We start from the raw sequence: 16566 nt of genomic DNA, 5'->3' as shown, positions 1-16566 counted from the left end.
GGGAAGTGGGTTAGTAGGTGGAGGAAACCTCAAGAGCAAAAGCTCAGAGGCAGAAAATGGTTTGAGTTTGGCCACTGAGGCTGGGAAGTCAGGGGTAGGGGCTGCCTAAATTTTAGTGTCCTTTGAGATCTGGCTCAGATACCATCTCCACGAAGCCTGCTTGATTCTCTCAGCTCTTGGCACTTCTTGGCCATGCCATGCCCCGTGTTGTGGCAGGATGGTGGTTTTCTGTGGATGGCTGAAGGCTCCTTGGGTGAGGAGGCCGGGTCATGCTCATTTGGGTAAATGAACCTCTTCCCCTCCTTGCTGTGTGCCTGGCCCAGTCCTTGGTCTAAGGACCTGAGTCTGGGTGAAGATGTGGGAACCTAAGTGGCTCAGCTGCGTTTGTCTGGTCCTATGTTAGGTGACCTTTCCATGGGGTGGAGGAGCCCACTAACCCTTTAATTCTCACCAAGCCTTATTTTCACCCACATTTTACAAATGATGAAGGTAAAGTTCAGAAAGGTAAAGTAACTTGCCCAGAGTCACGCAGCTAGGGAGTGGCCCAATTAGGATTTCAACCCTGGTCTGTGTGGCATGAAGCCTGGGCTCATCTCTTGGTGATGCGGTTCTGAGAAGATGGGCTGTGAAGGGGCGTGGCATGGGGCTGGCCCATAGGAGGGTGATTCAAAAGGGTTAGTTTTTCTTTCTTTTCCCTCCACAGTCCCTCCACCTAATGCAGGGTTGGGCCACAGCAGGCCCAGTTCAATTCACCAGCCATCTGGTACTTTCTTGTGTTTATAAATATTTACTGAGCTCCTACTATTTACCAGGCACTGTTCGAGGCATGGGGGAAGTCAGTGAATAAAAAAGAAAAAAATCCCTGTCCTGATATTTTCATGAGGAAGACAGACGATAAGTAAAATATGCAGGATGCTGGAGGGTGAAAAGTGCTATGGAGAGAATGCAGCAGAAAAGGGGGCCTGGGAAAGACAAGAAAAGAGGGCTGGGAAGTAGGGGATGTGGAGAAGGGATTGCAGTTTAAATAAAGTGGTCAGGGAAGGCCTCCTGGAAAAGATGACATTTGTGTAAAGACCTAAGGGAGTGAGATGTGTGTCTCTAGGAAGAGGTCCAGGCAGGAACAGCATGTGCAAAGGTCCTGAGGTGGGTGAGTGCCTGGAATGGCCAGAAGCCCAGTGGGTCTGGAGTGGAGGGAGCTAGGGAAAAGTAGTAGGAGGTGGGATTGGAGGTAACGAGGGGCCAGCTCACACAGGGCCTGTAGGCTGCTCTATGATCTTTGGCAATTGTTTAAAAAGGGAGATGGGAGCCAGTGCAGGGTTCTAGCAGAGGAAGGACGAAATGTAAGTGACCTTGTTCAAAACTAGACGGAGGTGGTGGCTGGAGAAGGCCCTCTGTCCACTGTCCTAGCTGGGAGAGAGGCAGCAATAAAGACTGCTGCGTGAGGTGGGGTCCTGTGGACCACAGCAGGACAGGCACCCACCCTTAGGGGGCCTCCTGTGGACCAGAGACCTGGGTTCCACATGGCTCTGTGGCTGAACTGCTGGGTCATTTTAGATCATTCTGTGCTTTATGTGCTCAGCTATAAACTTGGAGTAACAATCTAGTACTATTGTGAAGACCAAAGGAAGTGAGCAAACTACTGTGAGAGTCCCAGAAGTTGGGGGGTGGGGCTCATCAGAGAAGGCTTCCTGGAGGAGGGAACCCTTGCGCTGAGCCTCAAAGTCCAAATAGAATTAAGCCTGGTGGAGGGAATATGGATGAGGATAGCAGGGGATGGGGAAGAGCATCCAGGAGGAGGAATAGTATGAGCAAAAGGAAGTTGGGAGGCTGGATACCAGGACACCCATAAAATAATGGGTATTGAATGAGCTAAGCTGACAGTCTCTGGGGAGTGGGAAGGCTGGAGGGCCCCTTCCTTCCATCCGGGCATGGACGGTTTGTTGTTGCCCCCACCCCCACTGCAGCTGCTGGCAGGGACTGGGCTGTCTCTTCAGCTGCCTCTTTCAGCCACCTCTGGGGCTCCTTTGGGCTGGCCCCGCCCCTCGGGCCGCGATGGAGGCAAGGGCGGGGCCAGACGCCCAGAGCCAGCGGCGGGAGGGCAGCCAGAGCAGGTGGAGGGCTGGTGGCGGAGGGGCTGCCATGGCTCTGCCTCTGGGGCCAGAGCACCAACTCTCACCTCTCCCCTCCTTGCCTGCCCTGGATGCCTGCCAGGCTTCAGCCTTTGCCGGGGCCCCTGCCTGACCAGTCTCCCCTCCCGGTCCATTTGGGATTTGGGGGCTGAGCTGTCTGGGGTCCCAGGGCCAATGCAGTGCCGGCTCCTCCGGGGCCTGGCCGGGGTCCTCCTCACGCTTCTATGCATGGGGCTCCTCTCCCTTCGGTACCACTTGAGGCTGTCCCCGAAGCGCGTGCAGGACACCCCTGGGCTGAGCCCAGCGTCCCCTTGGCCTCCTGAGCTGCAGCTGAAGGATGTCTTCATCGCAGTCAAGACGACTCGGACCTTCCACCACTCCCGCTTGGAGCTGCTGCTTGACACGTGGGTCTCCAGGACCAGGGAACAGGTGACAAACTGGCACCTGGGCCCCCGGAGTGGCCCCTGGCCTGTGGGATTAACGGAGGCCTTTCTACTAGGCTGCTGTCCCTGGCAGCCTCGAGGGAGAAGCTGCCTGCTCACCTCTCAGGATTGGGGGGCTCCTCTGGCCCTGGCGGTGCCCCTCGCTGGCCCTGGAGCTCACTGCTCCTTGGGTCCACTCTTCTGTCTTTTTCAGGGGCCAGGGTGGGCTCCTGCCCCAGGCCTCTGGGTCCCTTCTGAAGGTCCCTTTATTCCCTGGCTAGTGCGGTGCAGGCTTCCCTCCTGCCCACCCGGACTCAGCCCTGCGTCAGGGGCAGAGGCTTCAGAGGTCCTGGCTGGCATGTGCCCAGGCCAGGCTGCCACCAGTCCAGGCCCTGGGTGATGTTCTGCTGCCCTGGCTGGTAGAACAGAGGCCAAGCTGCTGAGGAGGGGACCGTCTAGGTGGGGCCTGTTAGGGAAAGGGACGGAGTGGGGGGCATCCTTTCAGAATTCCTGGCAGCCCCTCCCCCCATGCCTCTGGTGCCCAGGGTGTGCCAAGGGGAGCGGCACCTCATCTCCTGTGCTCATTTCCTGTGGGGCGGTCTTCGAGGGAGGGCGGATATGTGCTGTGATGGTGGTGGCTGAGGAAGTGGTGGGCAGGAGGTTGGGGTAAGGGCCCCCCCCCAGTAACTGGAATTGTGTGTGTGTGTGTTAGTGTGCTCACATGCATGGAGCCAGAGTGTGTGTTAGACATGCTATGACAAGGGGCATGTTGGTGATGGGCTCACAGCTTATGTCTTTCCTTAGAGGCCGCTCTGAGAAGCTGAGTGCCTCGTGGCTCTTCCCCTCTCCACAGCCAGTGACCTCCTCAAGCAAAATCAGTGATTTGGGGTGTTGGGAACCATATCTGAGGGAGGTAGAGGGGCAGACAGACAGACAGACACATAGACACTTGCACGCATGTGCACACATGCTGTCCCATTTTGGCGTCTGGCTCACTGGGAGGAAGTGACCGAGCCTTCAGGAGGGGTTGGGGACTCCTGAGAGACCTAGGAAGTGGGGAGGGGATGCCCGGAAGAGGCCAGGGCCCCCTGGGGAGAGGGCACCTCCCCCATCCCAATTCCCTGATGTCCTAGCACCCTGGATTAACCCTTTCCTCGCTGGGCCCCCAGCACTCCAGGCTCTTCCCTGGGGCCTCCCCACAGCTTCTCGTCTTGGGGAGCTTCTGGTTCTACTCAGGGAAGCCGCTGAGCCTGGCCCTCCCTGCAGACCTTCCTGTTTATGGTGTTGTGTCTGAGTGTACACGGAAGTGTGGCCTCATGAGTTCCAAGGCCCTTTCCTGTCTTGTCTTGATCACCATGGTGGTGCTCTTGCCCCGGATGAGGAAACTGAGGCCAGAGAGGAGGAGGTGCTTGCCAGCGTTACCCCGAAGTCCTGAGGGGGAAGAGCCCAGTGGGACCCAGCCCCTACCTCCTGTCTGGAGCCTTGCCTTCTCTACTGAGACCTGCGATACCAGAGCTGCTTGGTCACTAGGCTACAGGAAAGGGTCCTTGGGCCTCCAACCTGAGTGGCTGGGCCTGGCAGGACCAGGCCAGCAGAGGAGAGGCAAATGGCCAACCCCTCTGTGTCCCGAACTCAATCCCAGATGCCAACCAGGCAGCCAGAGAGAGTACCTGCCAGCTGCTCAGCATCTAAGGGGCCGTGTGTCACTGTTTAACCCCCACAATAACTCTGAGTGGTAGCTATTGTGGGGGTGCCACAGTTTCCCAAGAATGAGCCACCCAGGCATTTCAAGCTGAAAACAAAGCCCACAAACTCAGGAAGAGTTTTTTTTTTTTTTGACTTCTGCTTTCCCTGCCTAAAGAGATTCAGATAGAAAAACCTACTTCAGGAAGGGAACCTTAGCATATTTGAATTAAGTGTGGCAGACAGGGAGGATTCAAGCAAAAATCTGTTGGCTCCATTCTCCTTTGTGTCCCATTATTTCTGGGTGGCCCTGCAAGAATTTGTTTACCAAATGTTTGCTTTTTCTCATCAACCTGTGAATTGATTGCCTCCCCTCCTTGTCCAGAAGCCTCACTGTCTTTTAGAATTTTCATGCTTATGTGAATTCCCTATGCGCAGTATTACAGTTTGATTTTCTCCTGTTAATCTGCTGTATGTCATTTGAATTATTCGACCAGCCAGAAGAACTAAAGGGGTAAGGGAAAAATTTCCCCTGCTGACACTACTGATATTCCCATCTTATAGGAGAGAAAATCGAGCACAGTTAAACAGAGTTAGGAGATGAATTCACTCAGCTGGACACCTGCCCTCACCCCGGTGCCCTCAGTGCATGCGGCAGTCTCGAGTTTTGTCGTTTAAGGCAGAGTTGAAGAGAGGAGGGCTGCTCAAACAGAGGAAGAGGAAGGGAGACAGGGAGACCCACTCTCACTGCATCTGGGCCGCCCTTCGTCTCCACCCTTTGGCTCCTATCTCTGTGACCTTGGCCAAGGCCCTCCCCCTTTTAGCCCTCAGTTTCCCCGTCTGCACAGGATAAGAGAGTCTTGGAGTCTCTCTGAGCTCTGCCAACAGGAGCAGGCCTGAGCTGGTTAACTCCAGGGCGGGGTGTACACCCCAGCTGGTTAAGGGCGGCCTGGTGGCAGGTGGGCCTTTGTGGCAGAGGGCTGGGGCTCGTGTGCGCCCTTTGTCCCAGGCACGGGGGGTGGGCTGGGGAAGGCACGTTTTTTGTGATCCAAGAGGAGCCTTTCTCTTCCCCACAGTCCCCTCAAGGGTGGGGGTGGGGGTGGGAGGAGCACGGACAGCCCCACATCTCCTCTCTTCTGTAGCAGATGGCCCCCGGCTACCCCCTCCCCTCACCCCAGCAGGCTGCCTGTCCCTTTGTTTTCCTGCAAGGTTTTAGCCATTGTCAGGGTCCCCTCTTTAAACAAATCAAATGCAACCTTCCCTCAGAGGAAACTGCCCACCACTCGGTGCCAGCTTCATATTCCCACGTGCTCTGCCCAGTCAGCCCCCAGGCCCTGCTGTGGGACCCCTCCTTTCCCCCGCCCCCACTGATTCACTGGGGCTTTCTCACCCATCAACAAACATTCCCTGGCCCATTTGGCTCATGCTCCAAACTGAGAGTTCCATTATCTGGTGGCTGTTTGGTGGCAAAAGTTTACCAGGGAGCAGGGGGAGAAAGGCCTGATTTGTTTTACTGACTCCCTTGGGGGCTGTGTTGAAAACAGACTTGGGGTTGGGGGCAGGACAGAGCAGGGAGCCCAGGGAAAAGGTGACTGCAGAAAAGCAGGCTGGAGGTGATCAGGGTGGGCTGGACCACTGGATGGAGGCTGGTGGGGAGACGTTGCATCTGGGTAATTTAAAGGTTGGGTGGACAGAATTTGCTGACAGACTGGATGGGGGTTGTGAAAGAAAGAAAGGTGGCATGGTGACCCTGATGTATTCGGTCCCAGCAAGATGGGAAGACCAGAAGGAGTACAGGTCTGGGGGAGCTCAGTGCTTAGTCTTGAGGTGCTTGCTGAGTCCGAGGCGCCTGCTAGGCCCCCAGGGGTGAGTTTTGGCTGTGGTGGTGTTTAAGAGCAGGGGAGAGGTCCAAGGCCTATGGGTTCGAATCCAACTTGCCAACTGCACAAACTTCGTCCACTTAGCCTCAGTTTTGCCATCTGTGACGGGGACAGATTACAACACCTGTCTCAATGTTTAGAGAAGTTCTCAGGGATCAGGAGTGTGAAAGCTCCCGGAGGGCTGCCTGTCCCTTCTGGAAGAGCTGGATTGGGTCACGACGTAAGATTTCTGAGTTGCGTCAGGGAGTTTATGTGGCTGTGAAAGTTGTGACTGACTCTCTAAGTGGTGCAGTGTCCCAGCATGTGGGTCTTTCCACATAGTCTGTTTTCTGACAAAGTGTTGAGGGTTGTGTCTATGTGATTGTGGAGGAGCCAAGTGGGATTGTGTGTGAGTGTGATTCTGCCGAGAGTGTATGACGGTAGGATCCTTGGGGGCGCTGGTCTGTAAGGAGGCTGAGTGTGAGAGAGACTGATGGGCTGGTGTGTTCTGGGAAGCTGTGTGTCTACTGAAGCTGGGTTGTGTGGGTATGTGTTGTATGCTTGGGTCGCTGAGAAACTCATGCTGTCCTAAAGCAGTGTGCGAAGGTGAGAGGGGTTTGTCTGTCACTGAAGGGGGTCAGAGGTCTGCTGTGTGTGTAAGCCACCTGGACGGGGGTTCATTGGGGGCTGGGCTGTGGGCTGACCCCCAGTCTGCCCTTGACCGAGCCCAGTCTCTTCTTTCTCCTTCCCAGACATTCATCTTTACTGACAGCCCGGATGAAGGCCTCCAAGAGAGACTGGGTAACTCTGCCTGGCCTGGGTGGGGTGGCTGTTCCCTGGCCTAGGAGTCCCCAGGAAACAGGGCTGCCCACCCTTGGCATGTGGGGCTTCCCCTTTGCCCAGGAGGGGAGCAGGCTTTTCCCTATAAATGGAGAGGGCTGTGCTGTTTAAGACCCTGGATACCTGGGTCCCAGCCCAGCTTACTGTCCGTCGGGTTCTGGGCAGGTCAGCCCTCCCTGACCTCAGTTTCCCCAGGTGTGAAATGGGAGTGTGTGGGCCACTCCAGACCCTCTGAGGCCTTGCTCTGCATTGTCAGAGTGTGCAGAGCTGGGGGGAGGAGCTGGGCAGCAGGCCCTGACTAGTTCTCACTTCTCCAGGGCCCCACCTCGTGGTCACAAACTGCTCTGCGGAGCATAGCCACCCTGCCCTGTCCTGCAAGATGGCTGCTGAGTTTGATGCCTTTTTGGCCAGTGGGCTGAGGTGAGTGCTCCTGGGTCTCTGGAGGCAGGTGTGACCTTTGCCTCAGCTCAGTTCCTGAATGGGGTATTGTATCGAAAAAGTGGTTTGTTGAAAAAGTGAAGTCGTCTGGTTTCTGTGAATTCTGTCATGTAGGGCCTCCTGTGGTCTGTCTTTGGGCAGACCGTCTGGTTTCAAATCCTGCCATTCACTGGCTGTGTGACCTTGGACAAGTGTCTTAACCTTTCTGAGTCTTAGTCCTCATCTGTTCAATGGGCAGACCTTCCTCAAGAACTTACACAAGATGCAGTCTGGTACAGGACAGGGGCCTTACATGTGAGCCACCCCCACCTTGTAACTGTTCATTGACTGATGAAGGGGGCACAGGGGGAGTCTGGCTGGCTGGCAGCCCTTGGGAACCCCCTCCAAGCTCATTGGCCCCTTCCATGCCCACAGGTGGTTCTGCCATGTGGATGACGACAACTATGTGAACCCACGGGCGCTGCTGAAGCTGCTGAAAGCCTTCCCCCAGACCCTCGATGTCTACATCGGCCGGCCCAGCCTGAACCGGCCTATCCACGCTTCTGAGCCGCGGCCCCACAACCGCACGGTCTGTCCCTCCCTGACTCCTTGGTGCATTGGCCACTGGCCAGGGCCAGCCTGGGCCAGGCCAGGTTTGGGGTGGGGCCATGTTGGGGGTGGGGTTGTGGAGGATTTGGGTGGGTTGTCTGGGTTCCAGATTGGGCCTCATCGTTGTGTGTTTGGGCGGGTGGCTTTGCCTCTGATCATCAGTCTCCTCCTCTGTGAAATGGGGAGACGGAGATAAAGCTCGTTAGGCAGAGAGACTGTCACGTAGTAGGGCCTTGGTCATTGAGGAGTGGTCAGCAGAGTCCCTTGCCACCTGGTGTCATGGAGTTGCACAGGTTGTTCAAATGCTGACTACTGCTGGGCCAGGTGGTAAATTGCCACTGCGTCCAGGCCCCGAACACCCCCTTTCCCTAGGCTCCACCTCTCCGTCCAGACTTCATTAACCACCAACAAAAGAGTTGACACCTGGCATGACAGGGTCCCATCACCAGCTTCATTCAGCTCCAGACCTGGATAGACGCTGATGAAATTTGCCAGATTTAGAAAACAAACGTAAACTAGGGTACCCGTTAAATTTGACTTTCAGAGAAACAAAGAAGACTTTTTTAGTATAAGTAGGTTGCATGGTTTCCCCTGTCCCCAGGATGCCACCAGGCTTTCGGTACTGGAGAGGCCCAGGCCTCTAGGGCTTCCTTGGCTCCAGGAAAAAGGCGAGTCAGGGGGTCCCTTCTCTAAAGACAGTGCCTGCAGCAGGAGCTGGGCCTGCTGTGGGGCTGTCTCCCTCCCTAGGTCACCATCTGCTTCATGAGGGAAACCAAGAACTGGAAATACAAAACCTTAATTATCAGCAGCTAATCAGCCTCTGAGTACTAATTAAATCCTCCTGGGCCCCAGGGTGTGTGTACATGAACAGATTCCAGATGAGCTGAGGGGTCTCCCCGGGCTCTTACACCACCTCACCCCTGACCTTAGAGGTTGACAGCTCTGCTCTGGAGCCAGACTCCCTGGGTTCACATGCCAGCCTTGCCATCTCCTGGCTTCGTGACCTTGATGAACGTCACCTTACCGCTCTGTGCCTCAGTTTCCTCATCTGTGAAATCAGTGCTGATAGTCCCTGACTCATGGGGTGGTTGTGAGCAAAACACGAAGCGATCAAGTGTCATCTATCCAAATGTTTAGAATGGGACCTGGCATGAAATGGTGTGGGACAGAGCCAGGAGTGCGGTTTCTAGGCTCTCGGCCTCATGTGGAAAGGTGCTGGCTCAGGTAGTAAATGGCCATCAACTGTGAGTGGATGGCCATCAGCTGTGGCTAGTGGCCGTCAGCTGTAACCAGTGAGCCATTGGCCACTAATATAACTGCTGTGACTACGCTAGCAGAAAAAATGGGGGCTAGCAAGAAGATGGTGGCTGAGCTAGCAAGAGCGGATTGCAGAGAGGCAGATGCCACCAGTGAGAATATAGTGGTATGACTCCCCCATCTATGGCTCCGTGGGTGTTCCTGTCTGGCCTCACCGTGTCCTGCGTTCTTATGTGGGGAGCGGGAGCAGAGACCCCACAGGCTGCCCCGCATGACAAATGGACACTAGTAAGTGACCAGCACCTGACTCAGCTCAGCCTTCGTCTCTAGGCCGTGTTTTTCCTGTGCAGGTTCCACACACAGCTGGGCACACCCAGGCTCTGTGCCCTGCAACATGCACAAATGCCCTCCTTGGCACACACCCCACCAGTGGGATGCCAGGACTCTGTCCCAAAGTGTCCTGGCCTGTTCAGATGCTGAGGTGCCCCAGGGTGGGACAGCAAGAGCTCTAGTTCAAGGTCCATCACAGCTCTGGGACCTCAGGCAAGTGACTTCACTTCTGTGCACCTGGTTCCCCTCCTCTGCAGCACAGCCCTTCTCAAAGGGCTCGGCAGTCAGTGCTCAGGGGTAGGCAGCTGTAGTGTTACTGCTGTTGTTACTGTAATTATGCGCGAGTGGAAGCCATGCACTCGGTTAATTCATTAAACAAGCGTTTACTGGGCTCCTCCTGTGGGTCAGGTTCTCAAGAAGCCATTCATTCTGCCTTGTTGAGCCCTGACATCTCTCTAAGAGGGCAGCATTTCCAGAAATAAGCTCATACAGGTTTTAGGAAGAGGCTGCCACCAGGCCAGGACAACCATGAGATTGAAGACTTAGAACCGATGTTGCACTCACAGCTGACAAATCAGAGGCCCAGAGAGGGGCCGTGACTTTCTCAAAGTTATACTTTCAACTGTGCTGTGGCTTCCCGATCCCTGGCCAGGGTTCTTTTCACTGCTGCATCATGGGAGGTAACTCAACCCAATAGCGTTCATCAATGAGGCACCAACTGTGTACTTGGGAGAAGGAAACCTTAGGGAACTTGCTTGACCAAGAGATGGTACAGCTGAAAGCGTACAGTGTTGCTCACAAGCCTTAGAGAAATTCATAGGTGAATGTGCAGGTCCTCACAGAGGAGGGAGAAGAGGCCTTCGTGATGGGCAGAGGTAGAAAGTGGTTTAAGTCCCAAACGGATGTTATTGGCTCCTGAGATTGAGATGTCAAGGGGTTTTGCTGGCCTCTGGGGCTCACCGGCCTATTTGTTCTTCTCTCTTTACTCTGTGAGAGGTCTTATTTTTTCCTTTTGTGGAAAAGCTTTCTCAGTCCCAGGAATTGGGAATGGCGAGGCCGGTGTATGTGGCCCGGTGTAGGTAGCATTAGGATTATGGCTTCTGAGTCTGGTGACCCTGTAAAAGCATCTCGTCCTCACAGTTAGCATAGAGAGCTAAGGAGAGGACTCTGATTGGCTAAGCCCAAGTCACTGAGCCAATCACTGGGTCAAGGAGTGTGGGCCTGTGATCCTTCTTGGGGGAGCTGGGGCCCAGGGGAGCTGGTGCTGTGTTTGTTAGCCCCTCTTAAACCACGTGGGTGAGGTAGAAACATTTCTCTGGGGGAAAGGGTAAGGTGTGCTGGGGGGACACATAGGACATATGTCTCTGTAACCATAATCCAGCCAGATTGGGGTCTAGTTGGTGTCACCATCACTCTCAATCAGCTGTGTGACTTTGGGCCTCGGTTTCCTTACGTATAATGTGGGCATAGTAATGTCAGGCTGTAACAAGACTCTAGCGAGACATGAAATAAAAAGCTACTGAGCCATGCTGGCTGGGGGTGAGGGGTGGCCTGGCTGTTGCCCCCTCCCACGCCCACCCCCAGGCTCACTCGGTCCTCACCTTGGCTCTCCCCTCCTCTCCTTCCAGAGGCTGGTACAATTCTGGTTCGCCACTGGGGGTGCCGGCTTTTGCATCAACCGCAAACTGGCTTTGAAGATGGCCCCATGGGCCAGGTAAGCAGAGAGCTCCAGGTAGGTGGGGGAGAGCGAGGGGTGTTGGTGGGGGTGGTACCTAGGGGGTGTGTGAGGACTTTGCAGCAGGAAAGGCTTGAGAGAGAGAGTGCAAGAGGTCACATAGTATGCAGGAGGCAGATGCTAGAGCCAGACTCTGCCCTGCCAGTGGGTCCCAGTGGAGGGCCTTCTGGGAGGTGTTGAGGGCCCAGGCCAGTGGCCATAGCAGTGCTCTGTCCCTCAGTGGCTCCCGCTTCGTGGATACATCTGCCCTCATCCGGCTGCCCGATGACTGTACCGTGGGCTACATCATTGAGTGTAAGCTGGGGGGCCATCTGCAGTCCAGTCCCCTCTTCCACTCCCACCTGGAGACCCTGCAGCTGCTGGGGGCTGCTCAGCTCCTGACACAGGTAAGCTGGCCTCTGGGCAGGAGGGAGTGGGGGAGGTATTTGGGTTTGGGCAAGCTCCTACTGATGGGGAAACTGAGGCCCAGGGTGGCAAAGGACCCCCTTAAGGGCATACAGTGACTCTCCACCTCCAACCCTGAAGGGTTAGCATTTGTGATGCTAAAAATCTTTGATCTGGTCCCCAGATGCCAGCTGGAAGGACCTGCACAGACGAGATGAAACTTGTTTTCAGGTTCCAACAACACAGCTCCCCATCTGCTACCTCTGGTCCTTCTCTTTTCTTTAATCTTCCATCCTCCCCACATCCCTCTGAAGGGGTCAGATCTGCTCTTTCCAACTTTGTCTGTCAGTAGCCCCTTCATTCATCAAAGCTCACCTGTCCACTGCTCTCTGCTTAGCCTCCTAACCCAGATGTTCCTGGGAAGGACCAGGTCTCCAGTGAGGACACTCAAGCATAACGTCAGGCTCTGGGAAGGGTGGGATCCCATCCCACTACCTGGCGGGTAATGACTGCTGAGGTCCAACTGGCACTGCCTTGGAGATGCCACTCTCCAACTCCCGGGTGTCCAACCCTGTAGATGGTCCTGGCAGAGAAGGCCCCTGGCATCTGGGGCCCAACAGTGCGAGTGAGAATCCTTTCGGATGCAAGTGATAGAAAAGCAACAGACTGGTTAAACACAACAGGACATTTATAGGCCCATGGACCTGAGAAGCTGAGGGTTTGGCTTGACTTGCTAGATCTGGCTGGGTGTGGACGCTCACTCTTTTCCCTCTTTCATCTGCCTCCCCCATGGTTGCCTCATTCTCAGGCAGGTTTGCCCCTTGTGCTGGCACAATGGCAACCCCAAGTTTCTCTCACCCATGGGAGGAGGGTGCCTCCTTCTGCCAGATCCCAAGGCTCGCACTCATTGGTCAGATGGCCCTACTTGTGTCACATGACCTGTCTCCTACCAGCACCTAGAGTTAGTGTAGAGGCTAGACCTGGAACTGGGGGGGCGGGGTTGGTCTCATTAGGACCGCAGAGCCTGAAGTCAGGAAAGGGGATCAGATTTTGGGCAACGAAAACCAAGGTGCCCTAATGGGGTTTCCAGAGCACCTACTGTGCCAGGCACCACACTGGGGGCTTTATCTTCTTTAACTCTCTGGTTCTTCACAACATTCTCATCAGATCAGTGCTAACATTATTCCCATTCTACAGATAGATAAACTGAGGCCCAAACAGTGGAATTAACCATGGCACACAGAGAGTGGAAGTAACCATTGTACATTGCAGAGGGGGATTTGAGCCCTGGTTGGGTGGCCCCTAAGCCCACAGTCTATAACCACTGTGCTTGACAGCCTCTCGACTGGGGTCATTATCCCTCATCCTCATTGCTTTCGAAGCAACCTGAGACCCTGGGTGGAGAGGGATTTACCAGGGCCCCACAGTGAGTTCCGTCCAGGCACGGAACTTGCTGGAAAGGTGCCTTCCCCTCATGAGCCTCGGTTTCCAAATCTGTAGATGAGGGAATTGTTTCAGCCTCCCAGTAAGCTGGACGGTTGGGGGTACAAATGGGATTGGGGCCCGAAAGTGCTCTACAAGCTTGAAGAACTTGGGGAGTGAAGTGGGCACCTCAGCAAAGCACCCACTGCCAATGGCATTTCAGGCTCAGAGGCATACTTTCTGTGCCCTCAAAATGCCTATGTGCTTCCCTGCTTCTCCCCAAATTCTGCCCCTTTGTGGGATCCCCAGTGGAACATCCCCAACCTCCCGTCTCTTTTCTGCTTCTCCCTGCCCAGGTCACCCTCAGCTATGGCGTCTTTGAGGGGAAGCTCAACGTCATTAAACTACAGGGCCCCTTCTCTCCTGAGGAGGACCCCTCCAGGTGGGTCTGGGGGCTGTAGAACGGGAAGAGTGGGGGCTGAGCCCAGGCTTCCAAAGATGGGGGACCAGGAGAGAGGAAGAGAAAGAGGCCCTGAGGCTGGTAGCACAGAGCTGGGAGCAGAGAGCCTGGTTTTCAGTCCCTGCTCCATCACTGGCTTGCTGCGTGATCTCGGGCAAGTGCCTTGCTCTCTCTAGGCCTCAGTCGCCCCATTTTGTAACACAAGGAGGCTGGGTGTTGTGGATCTGAAGGGCTCTCCCAGCCCTGATCATCTGGGATTCTTCAGAAGCCCCTGGAAGACTAAAATGTCTTCCCTGACCGAGGAGATACTCTAATGGTGGACCTTCAAGCACTGATGGGGAATTTTAATTTGATCTTTTGTAGGCTCTTTGTTTCTTTGATACTCTTCAGGGTTTTTTTCTTTTTTTTTTTCTTTTCCGGTGGGTAGAGGGTTGGAATGGGGGCAAGATACCACCTGGGCAGCTTCTGGTTCTGCCCCCAAAACTGGCCTCAGGGCGATGAGGGCTGTTCAGCTCAGCCCCACATTGCTGTAGAGCAGCTTAGGGCACAGCCTGTGACATCCTGTGGCAGGAGGGAACAAAATCAGCCCAGGGAAGTGAAGGAAGCCAGTGTGACTGGAATGCAAAGGAGGAGGGTGGCGTCAGATTCAGTTGGGGAGGTGGCAGGGGACCCTTCCCACCCAAAGGCTTTGTGTCTGGACTTTGGATTTATCTGATGTATGTTACCCTTGGGGGAACCAGGACTTGTGGCTCTGAAGTTCTGCAGAGCTGTCTGTCCGGGGACAGAAGGCTCACAACCATCCCGAGGGCCCTGGGGCCAGGGAGCTGCCTTCTATGGGACGAGCTCCCCATCAGTGGAGGTGTGCCAACTGTGCTGTGCTGCCAAGAGGTTTAAGGATTCATGTTCCATTCTCTCTAAGCCTGGATCCTGGAATCCATAGGTTTCTGCCAACTGGGGACTGAGATAGGTGTGGTTAGGTGGTCTGGTCTCAGCTGAGGTCTCTTCATGGTTTCTCTGGCCTTTGAATCTCTCTAAACCAGTGGTTCCCAATCAGGGGCCATTTTGTCCCCTGGGGACATTTGGAAATGCCTGGAGACATTTTTAATTGTTACGACTTGGGGAGAGGCTCCTGGCATCTAGCAGGTAGAGTCCAGGGACCCTGCTAAACATCCTACAATGGACAGGACAGCCCCCACGACAAAGAATTATCTGGCCCCAAATGTCAACGTACTGAGGTGGACAGACCCTGCTCCAAACCATCTTTGTGATCTGCGCTCCCCTAGGAGCCCATGGGGTGAGGGTAGGAGTGGGGCTGACCATCTTGTCCATTTCTGGTCTCTCCATAGGTTTCGCTCCCTACATTGTCTCCTCTACCCAGACACTCCCTGGTGCCCACAGCTGGTGGCCCGATGAACCCTGAACTGCTGGGCAACGGCCTCTGGTTGTTCCTCGCCTCCCAAGGCAGCCCTGAGGGCAAGTGCCCTGGGGTGGGCAGTCCCTGGCAGGACCTCTGAGTGGTGGGCAAGCCCAAGATTGGATGGTGGCTGGTGGTGAAGGCATCCCAGGCCCCTGAGAGGTGGGCTGGACAGCCTAGGGACAGGTGAGGGCAAGAGAGGTCCCAGGGGCTGGGTTCCCATGGGCCCTGAGTGGCTAAATGAAAAAGGGTGGGGGCCATTAAGCTGGGCTGAAGCTCAGGGGTCCTAACCCAGAAGAGAATTGCATAGGCCCCTGGGTGGGGTCTGCCCCCACCCCCACCTCTGGTCTCTCAGTCACCCCCACCCCGGGGTCAAGCACTGGGCCACCTACTCCTGGATCCCTTGGCTGGGTCCCCAACCACTGAGGGACCCAGGTGGAAAAGTCTCAGAATGCAGATATTGTTGTTGCCGACCATTTGCCAGCTCCTTGCTCCCCACTCCTTGCTAACAGAACCCGATTTTGTTTGGGGTATCAGCCTGCCCAGACCAGATGATGGCTAATAATGGGCCCCAGCCAACATTGATGATCGTTTTGTTCACTTTCCCAGCCTCCCTTGCTGTTAGGATCTACTATGTGTCCCAGCTCTGGCGGGAGCCAGAGCTCAGTCTGTTAGTGTAAACTAAACAAAGCCAATGGAGAGGATTCTGGGGAAAGTTTGCAGCTCCATACTGTCTCCCTGCTGTGAATGCGGGTGTGATGTCTGGATCTGGGGCAGCCACCTTGCTGCCATGAAGGAAAGGTCAAGACAATCATCTATACCTGTCCTTTCCAGCATCTGGTTCTGTAAGAAAATTAAACCCTTATTTGTTTAAGCCTCTCCTGGTCCAGTGTTTTGTTACCCAACCAAAGTGTTCCTGCTGGGGCAGGGTGTTTCATCTGTCATGGTGGTGATGGTGGTGTGGATTTGGGTACTGAGCTGTACATCCTTGCTCTGCCATCGCTGGCTGTTTAACCTTGGTGAATCCACTTGATCTCTCTGGCCTGTTTGCCATTTTATTGATGACAAAAGGAATACCTTCTTCATGGGTTGATATCTGGGTAAAATGATACAGTGTTTGTAAAGGGCACAGCACGGAGCGTGGCATAGAGAAAGAAGCCTGGCTCAGTGAACGGTGACTGCTATTAATTAGTGTGTGTGAGTCACATTGTGCCAGGGTGTATGAGGGTGTGCATGGGTGTGTGTGTGTCATGTACCCTTCTACACATATCTGTGCAGGAGACTCATGTGGTGTATGGATACATTTGTGCCCCTGTCACATGCGTGTGTATAATGTATAGTGTGTGAATATGTGTGTGCCATGAGGTACAGGTATGTGGGAGCTATTCTTCCTTTTCTCTGCCCTCAGGGCCTGGGTTTGGGGTGGCTAGAGAATCAGGGAAGGCAGAACGGAGACTTGGAGCTGAGGGATTCAGCCTCTGGTGTTGGATAAAGGGGAGATTTGACAACCAAGGTAGGATCTGCATAAATGCCAAGTATGCTTAGAATCTCACATCTCAAAGGGTTGGATGAATGAATGAAGGGGTCATGGGGAAATCTCAGGCC

At 54.8% G+C, this 16566-nt stretch overlaps 1 protein-coding gene across 2 annotated transcripts; it reads left to right on the top strand.

The window, feature by feature from the left end:
* Window positions 1–2065: 2065 nt before the first annotated feature.
* MFNG (MFNG O-fucosylpeptide 3-beta-N-acetylglucosaminyltransferase) lies at window positions 2066–15840 on the top strand. Of its 2 annotated transcripts, XM_019753014.2 has the most exons (8): window positions 2067–2558; window positions 6846–6894; window positions 7251–7353; window positions 7786–7939; window positions 11175–11260; window positions 11502–11667; window positions 13444–13529; window positions 14894–15840. In XM_019753014.2, exons 1-8 carry the CDS (start codon window positions 2304–2306, stop codon window positions 14958–14960), a joined length of 966 nt encoding a protein of 321 aa, XP_019608573.2. In that variant the 5' UTR covers window positions 2067–2303; the 3' UTR covers window positions 14961–15840. The 2 variants fall into 2 exon arrangements, with proteins under 2 accessions (XP_074182467.1, XP_019608573.2); XM_074326366.1 differs by lacking the exon at window positions 13444–13529 and having other exon boundaries at window positions 2066–2558.
* The last annotated feature ends 726 nt before the right edge of the window (window positions 15841–16566 follow it).

This window comes from Rhinolophus sinicus, linkage group LG02 (genome assembly GCF_036562045.2).
Source record: "Rhinolophus sinicus isolate RSC01 linkage group LG02, ASM3656204v1, whole genome shotgun sequence".
NCBI classification, from domain to species: domain Eukaryota; kingdom Metazoa; phylum Chordata; class Mammalia; order Chiroptera; family Rhinolophidae; genus Rhinolophus; species Rhinolophus sinicus.
This window is presented reverse-complemented; position numbering and strand designations above follow the sequence as displayed.

Excerpts from the sequence above, each read along its gene's own strand:
- MFNG (XM_074326366.1), top strand. The coding sequence starts at position 2,304 with ATGCAGTGCCGGCTCCTCCGGGGCCTGGCCGGGGTCCTCCTCACGCTT. Across the intron at positions 2,559-6,845 it reads TCTCCAGGACCAGGGAACAG|ACATTCATCTTTACTGACAG; the intron begins GTGACAAACTGG and ends TCTCCTTCCCAG. Across the intron at positions 11,261-11,501 it reads AAGATGGCCCCATGGGCCAG|TGGCTCCCGCTTCGTGGATA; the intron begins GTAAGCAGAGAG and ends TCTGTCCCTCAG.